The sequence below is a fragment of the Ciconia boyciana genome, unplaced genomic scaffold, assembly GCF_034638445.1.
Source record: "Ciconia boyciana unplaced genomic scaffold, ASM3463844v1 HiC_scaffold_41, whole genome shotgun sequence".
Lineage (NCBI taxonomy): Eukaryota > Metazoa > Chordata > Aves > Ciconiiformes > Ciconiidae > Ciconia > Ciconia boyciana.
The window spans coordinates 125,511-133,411 of record NW_027328409.1 but is presented as its reverse complement, the minus strand read 5'-3'; the positions used below and the strand labels follow the sequence as shown (position 1 = coordinate 133,411).

At 50.9% G+C, this 7,901-nt stretch overlaps 1 protein-coding gene across 1 annotated transcript; it reads right to left on the bottom strand.

Annotated features, from left to right (window-relative positions):
• Positions 1-397: 397 nt before the first annotated feature.
• Positions 398-988, bottom strand: LOC140645906 (olfactory receptor 14J1-like). Its single transcript, XM_072849367.1, has one exon. The coding sequence runs from the start codon at positions 986-988 to the stop codon at positions 398-400; it is 591 nt and encodes a 196-aa protein (XP_072705468.1).
• Positions 989-7,901: the final 6,913 nt, after the last annotated feature.

Below are 7,901 nucleotides of genomic sequence, written 5' to 3'. Positions count from 1 at the left end.
TCATGGAGCATCTCCCCTGCCACAGGACACAAAGAAGAGAGTTTTAAATCCAGAACATGTGGTCCAGTGGAACCGAATTATATCATGAGCTTAACCCCAAAATATTGAGAAAATAATGAGAACAGACAGTTTCAAAGACCAATTCCTTGGACACTTCCTTGGAAGCAACTTTGGAAGAAGTGCCCAGCCTTCAGGCACTGCACCTGGGAGATGCCATTTTATTGAAGAGCTGCTATGTGACACAGTCTTGTGCATGAGTCAGACACAACAGGATCAAGCCTCAAAACAATAGTATAAACCCAGAAAGATCATATATAAGCAGGATTATCACAGGAGAAAAAAGCAGACTCATGGCCTCAGATAAACTCTGGGAAATGTGCAGAGAAGGGTAAGCAGGTTATTCTTGGTGAAATAGCGTCCATTGGGCCAGTTTCCATAAGGCATCCTTGAGCTCCTGGTTCCTCATGCTGTAGAGGAGGGGGTTCACCGCTGGAGGCACCACCGAGTACAGAAATGAGAGCACCAGGTCCAGCAATGGGGAGGAGATGGAGGGGGGCTTCAGGTGGGCAACCATGCCAGTGCTGACAAACAGGGAGACCACGGCCAGGTGAGGGAGGCACGTGGAAAAGGCTTTGTGCCACCCCTGCTTAGAGGGGATCCTCAGCACGGCCCTGAAGATCTGCACATAGGACACCACAATGAAAACAAAACACCCAAACATTAAAGCGGCACTAATCACAGTAAACCCAACTTCTCTGAGGAAGGACTGTGAGCAGGAGAGCTGGAGGATCTGGGGGATTTCACAGAAGAACTGGTCCAGGGCATTGCCTTGGCAGAGTGGAAGTAAAAATGTATTGGCAAAGTGCAGGACAGAACTGAAAAACCCACTGCCCCAGGCAGCTGCTGCCATGTTGGCACAAGCTCTGCTGCCCAGGAGGGTCCCGTAGTGCAGGGGTTTGCAGATGGCAACGTAGCGGTCGTAGGCCATGACAGTGAGGCACTACAGGCCTGTATTTGGCCATTCAATGAGCAGCTGCCCTGAGGTAGGTGAGGCTACGTGGGGATGTGTGAGACAACTCTCGTTACAGACAATGGACAGCCAGTAAATGCATCTAGAGGAGGGGAGAAAGACAAAGACTTCACTCTCCCTCTGGCACATAACTCCAGTTGGTCAGCTGAACCCCTCTAGAGGCAGCCCTGAACAGCGTGAGCAGGGACAGGTGGTGATGTCCTAAAGGTGGGCATCTGCCGTCATTTCAGCTGGCATCCTCACCAGGCTGCAGGATGATGCCCCCAGATGTTTCCCAGTCTCTCAGTACTGCTCCATCATCCTGGACGACATCTGGCACCTCAGGTGTCACCAGCTGTCTGTGTGTGAACTCCTGGTCTCCATCTCCATCACTGACCATGGGACCATCGACAAGGAGTGCAGGTGCCTGTTTTTAACAGACGCCATTACCGAAGCAAGAGGCATCTCACCTCCTGTGGGTTTGTGGCAGGCATGGGAGGGAGCTGAGGTCCCTTCCAGCCTCAGGACTGCAAATCCAGGATGAGATGCCTCCATGGACTCAGCTGATTGTCTTCCCTCAGCATGGGCAAAGGAGATCCCTCCCTGCCAGTGTCCAGGTGTCCTCTCTAATGCTGGCACAAGGAAGGGCGATTCTCAGACCTAAGTGTGTCTCTGAGAGGAGAAAGGGCACTGCTGGAAAGAAACGGCTCTGCAGAGGTGCGACAGGAACCATGGGTGATTACTTGAGTGTCTTTGCAAGTAGGTTCCTGGAGAGCCCCAGGGACACCTGGAGGGAGGGCAGGGTGGGGTGGGGGGCAGAGAAAGTGACGTCTTGGGCAGGTCCTCTACTGCTGGGCTGAGACAGGCTCCTGGGAGGGAGGGAGCTCATGGTAAGCAGGCAGCACTGCAGAGAGACAGCTCTGCCAAGGACGAACTCCTCTGCAAAGCGCAGCAGGGCTCTGGGAAAAGGAGTAGGGCAGAGAGAGACTGAAGGCAGTCTGGAGTGGGAGGAGAGAGGAGAGCTCAAAGGGAAGACATCTTGACAGCCCTTGACACGGTAAGTCTCTTGGTGCAGGGCAATGCAGCTGCGGTTCCTGGAAGGCTCTCCTAAAGCTATCACAGCCTGCAGCCTACGAGATCTGTCAGGAGGAGTGCCAGCGCAGGGGCTCCTGTTAGACAAGTGTGAAGGGGTGAAGGCAGGGTGTGCAGCCAGAGCTGCACAGGGCATTTCAGAGGGAATTTTCCAGAGGAAGATCAAGGCAGGGGATATCTCTAAAGTAAACAGCTTTCCTGAGTCTATGCTTTCCGTTTCCTGTGTTTCGGGAAAAAAGGACAAGGTGTTGCTCCGTTTATAGAGGGAGACTGAGAGCCCTGAGCTGCTGCACTGGGAGATCAGTAGGTCTGGTAGGAGCCAAGGAAACTGCTTTTACCCACTCCTCTACCTCCTCTAACTCATCCACCATTCTGTTGCCACCTGACCTCCACTCCAGCATGGCTCTGCTGGGAAGCAAAGCCTTTCCACACAAGGGATCCCATCTCTGGGTACCAGGTTTCCATGTCACAAGTCTGCCCTTGGCCCTGGTGCCACATCTGAGGAGCTGTTGTGCTTTAGCCCCAGTTGGCAATTAAACACCACACAGCCGCTCGCTCACCCGCCCCCCACCAGTGGGATGGGGGAGAGAATCGAAAGAGCAAAAGTGAGAAACCTTGTGGGTTGAGATAAGAACAGTTTAAGAATTGGAACAAAAAATAATAATAATAAAAAATTTTAATGGGAAGGAAAACAACAAGAGAGCAAGAGAGGAACAAAACCCAAGAAAAAAACAGTGATACAACCGCTCACCACCTGCCGACCAATGCTCAGCCAGTCCCCGAGCAGTGACCGCTACCGCCCGGCCAACTCCCCCCAGTTTGTGTACTGAGCATGACGTCATATGGTATGGAATAGCCCTTTGGTCAGTTTGGATCAACTATCCTGGCTGTGCCCACTCCTTCTTTCTTGTGCGCCTGGTAGAGAACGGGAAGCTGAAAAGTCCTTGACCAGTGTAAACACCACTTAGCAACAGCCAAACCATCAGTGTGTTATCAATATTATTCTCATACGAAAATCCAAACCACAGCACTATAGCAGCTACTAGGAAGAAAATTAACTCTATCCCAGCCGAAACCAGGACAGGAGCTGTACTGTAAATGGGGATCAAAGCCCCCAGCCTGGGGCACAGACAGGAAGAGCTCCTTGTGCCATCACAGAGCTGTGAGTTCATTGGAGTAAGAGCTGAGGTGGGGAAGGACAGCTTCCACAGCTTTGGTGGTGGATGGGGATACGACATCTTTAGGAGAGGCCGACAGGGAAGATGGGAAGTGGGGGATGCCTTGTGTGATGTCAGGGCAGCTCAGATATATGGGGGGTCTCTATGGGACACGTAACAGTTTAGATGGCACCTTCTGTGTGGGTCACCTTCTAAATGGGCCACCCAGTCTTCTGCTCACCTGGATCTGGTAGTCCCAAAGGAGGAAGAGCTGGTCAGGGATGGGAAGACCAGTGTCAGCTTTGGCCGTAGTGACCATGAAATTGTGGTCTCCCAGATCCCCAGGGACATGGGGAAGGAGAGTAGCAGAGAGCAGACCCTGGACACCAGGGAATGAGAATTTGGCCTATTGAGGGCACTGGCAGGTGGGGTCTCATCTGGCAGTGTGAGGGCCCTGAGAGCATCCCTAGGCCTTCATGGCCCTGAGCAGCATCACCTGGGGGCTCCACCTGCATCTCTGTCCATGGGCCCAGGAGACCATTGAAGCCCAGGCCTGAGCTCAAGATACAGCTTGATTCAGACCCAGCTGTATGGGCACTGCTCTCCCGAGACAGCCGTAGACACAGCCTTGCCTGTCCACGGACCTTGTTGATTCGCACTTGCAGAGTCACTCCCCAGCTTGATTCTTTATGGCGTGTACAATGGAATGACACTGTGGCCCTCCAAGTGCCAGACCCCAGCTGATTCACAGAGGCCTAGGGCCTTTCTGCTGCTTTTCTTCCCATCACTTGGTCAGGTTTAGGGAGGAGAGGAAGGAAAAGCAGGTGAGGTTTCTGGGTGCCAGTGATTGCAATGGGGGAGCAGAGCCCTCACATGTGAAATGATCTAAAGGCTATGCTACTTCAAAACTGTTATCTTCAGCTCCTTTCTTGGAGGCCTTAAATCTTTGACAGGAACCCAGAAATGCTCAGATCCCTCCACCTTCCCCTCTTTTAGCAATTAAGTTGATCGTACCCCAGTCAGAGGCTTTCTTTCAATTCTGTTTCCAGCCTAAAGCACCCCAAGGTCTGGAGATATGCCAGGAAAATTGCAGAAGAATCCCACTCCTCTGGACAAGAAGGTGGATGTTCCCAGGAATCTCAGGAGGCATGGTGTACTGATAGCTGTGTTCAGGGAGCTGGTCAAATGCCTCATCTCCATTTCTGTTCTGGTGGCCTAGATGCCTGGTTCATGTGTAAACTCTTTGTGGGGATGCTGACATTTACTGAGCAACTTGGTCTGACCTCAGAGATCGCCCTGTTTTTGCTGGGCATTGGATTTCAGACGTCCTGAGCTCCCTTTCTGCCTGAATTGCCCTACGAACATATGACGCAGAGACCCTCACCTCCAGCTTAATCTCTTCTCATTGGGCACGTGGGCAAGGCCTACGCTCCTGGAAAGGCTGATAGCAAAGAGACTGCTGTGGGTCTCTAAACCAGCCTCCAGGCTGGCTGTGACTTTGTGGAGCAACGAGGAGCTCCAAAGCAGGAGATCACAGCAATGCTCCTGCTAGTCCATTTTATTTTTCCTAAGGCTCAGCCTGAAGCTCCCAAGAGGCACTTTGAGGCTGTTGCCTCTGTCATATCATTGGCCACTGCAGAAAACAGCTTGGCTCTGTTATTGCTCCACGTAGGTGTAGGCTCTTAACTAGGTTGCCCCATGCCTCCTTCAGCAGGCTAGAGAGGCCCAGTTCCCTCAGACTCTCCTCACAACTCATGCTTTAGGTCCCTAGCTCCATCTTGGCAGACCTCCTCTGGACCCTCTCCAGTTTCTCCACATTCCTTTTGAAATGGGAGGCTCACTGGCTCATATGGCATCATCATGGTGATCAAGCCCCTCTCCTCTGGGCACTCCTTAGCTGGCCAGGTCTCTACCCATGGTGCTGCATGGAGTTGTAGTGCAGCTTGTAGGTTGAGATACCTTGTACCTTGAACTACAAAAAACTCCACCTCCTTCTTCCTCTGCCCCAGCTTTTATTGCTCAGCATTACATCATACGGTATGGAATGTCCCTCTGGTCACTTGGGGTCAGCTTGTCCTAGCTGTGTCTCCCCTACCAAAATCTTGCCCACCCCCAGCCTACGCACTGGGAGGGAGCAGAATGAGAACCTGAGAAGATCTTGGCGCTGTGCAAACACTGCTCAGCAATAGCCAAAACACTGGTGTGTTATCAACACTGTTGTAGGCTCAAATGCAAAACATGGCACCATGGGGGCTGCTACGACGGAAGTTAACCCCTTCCCAGCCAGACCCAGTACACTTGAACTGGGGGTGCAGAAATGGACACAGTAGTGTACTGGTGGTCTAAGAAGTGATGAGCAGAGGGAGACAATCACTTCCCTCACTCCTTTGGGAAGGCTCCTCTTTATACACTCCAGGACACTGCTGGCCGCCTTTGCCACCAGGTGGCACTGGATCATGTGGATCACTGCTGGAAGGTGTTCTGCCTTCCCCAACACCACCAGGGCCTCTTCTGCAGAGCTGCTCCCCAGTAAGGCAGTGCTCAGACCCTGCCACTGCAGAGTCTTAGTCTATCCCAGGCGCAGGATCTGGCCATTGTCCTTCTTCCATTTCATGAAGGTCCTGACAGGACAGTCCTTCTGCCTGTCAGCTTTCTCCTGAAGGCAATCCCAAGGCACAGGAATCGTCCTCCCAATTTAGTGCCATTAACAAACATGGTGAGAGTTCCCTCCTCTGGGTCATGGATACAGGTGTTAAACTGCAAAGGGCCCAGGAGAGTCCCCTGTGCTGTCCTACAATGCCCCAGTATGTCCCACTGGCCTCCAGGTAGGGTATGACCCCTTCACCACTGCTCTCTCAGCCTCATCATCCAACTGGTGGTTTACCCATGTGTTTGTCTATCCACCCAGGCTGTAATGGCCTAAGATGGGTTCAAGAATGTTGAGGGAGACCATGCCAAAAGGCTTGCTGAAGCAGAGGTAAATGCCATCCACTGTTCTCCCGTCGTACACAAATGGAGTTACTTCAGCATGAAACCAATCAGGTTGGCGAGGCATGATTTACCCTTGCAAAGTCCATGCTGATGCTCTTCTCTTCCATGTGCCCAGGGATGTCACCCACGAGGAGTCATTCAATGGATCACCAAAGCGAGGCTGTACAGCCTGTGGTTCCCTGGGTTGCACTTTTGGACGCATTCAAAGACACGTGCAACAGTGGTTTGTCCTCACTCACAAGACACCTCGACCAATTCCATGTCCTTTGAAAAGGAATACTCAAAGAAATATTGATCTTGCCCTGTAACTTCATGACCACTCCTCTGCCTGTTATACTGTCTAGTTTCTCTACTCTTTCATATACTTTCACCCGTCCTGATCCAATGACCATTTGGAATGTCATCTTTGCAGATGCAGACTGTCCATACAAAGGCCCTTTCCATTGTTCTCCATTTTTCTCCTCCCCTTAATCTTTGTTCATTCAGATACCTCTCACCTATGCAGCTGCTTTAAGCTTCAGGGAGTGAAAAGCTTGCCTGTCTTTCCCTAGTGTAATGGTCTCCTTAGCCAACACTTTAGTTATGCTCATATCTATCTTTTTCCATCTCTCTCTCTAAGACATTTCTGATAAGATTATCCCTTGTAGAGAGGCGACCGCATTAGAGGCAGCTTCTGCTTAGCATGTGGTTACGGAGTGTATTTTATTGCTTAGGAAATCTGACGATGCTTTAATTTTCTTTCCTTATGAATAGGAAAAATTATTCTGTGGCTGTGTGCAGCCAGTTCTCGAAGGAGAGAATGTGGGAATATGTGCAATGGAGCTGTAACATCCAGCTGCAGAGATAAGTGGAGAAGTTTGATGCAAAGAAGAGAGATGTAATTCCCAGATGGCCAATGTCAGAAATGGTGAGCTTTGGGAGTGAGGAGCAAAGTTCTCCATACAGTGTGAGACCTCAAGGGAGTGCTTTTCCTACCTGTCCAGACCTCCTGAGGAGACACTCTGCATCAATATCACTTGGAGAATGCTTCTATCACCTCTTCTCTAAACTGAAAAGTGATTAAAAATATCCTTTAAAACAAAAAAAAAATCATTTTTTTTAGATGCACTTTGAAATCTTCCTCCTTAACTACTGTATGAAACCTCCTTAATTAGCTCTACAAGTCTTGGAGACTTGAAGAGAATTACAGGAAGAGACGTGGCTCATTAGGGCTTTCTGTATTTTAATGAGCCCCATGGTGCATTTGGTGCTGAGTCCATGAACCTCCGCTACTGAGGGAAGATTGAAGAAACTGCTCAAGAAGTCAGAAGGAAACCTCAAAGTACCTTGAAGCATTAATGGGCCCCACTGAGGGCCATTACTGACAAAGCCTCCCCATGGACTTGTTAGAGCAGAGAATTGGAGGCCATGATTGCAGGTAGGCAAAGGCACTGTGCAGGCAGCTGTAATGCTGGGGAAACCCTTGGTTTCTTTTAGGAAGCAGAAAGGCCAAGCCCTGACCCCCGGGCCCTGGGAAGGCAGACCCTGTCCCTCACGTGTGGCTCAGGGCTCTTCCTGGGGGCAGTGGGATGTGAGGGTGAGCAATGCCAAGTGTAGGAGAAGTCTATGACCCCTCCCAGCCTCCCAAGAAGGGGCAAGGACAAAACAAAGTC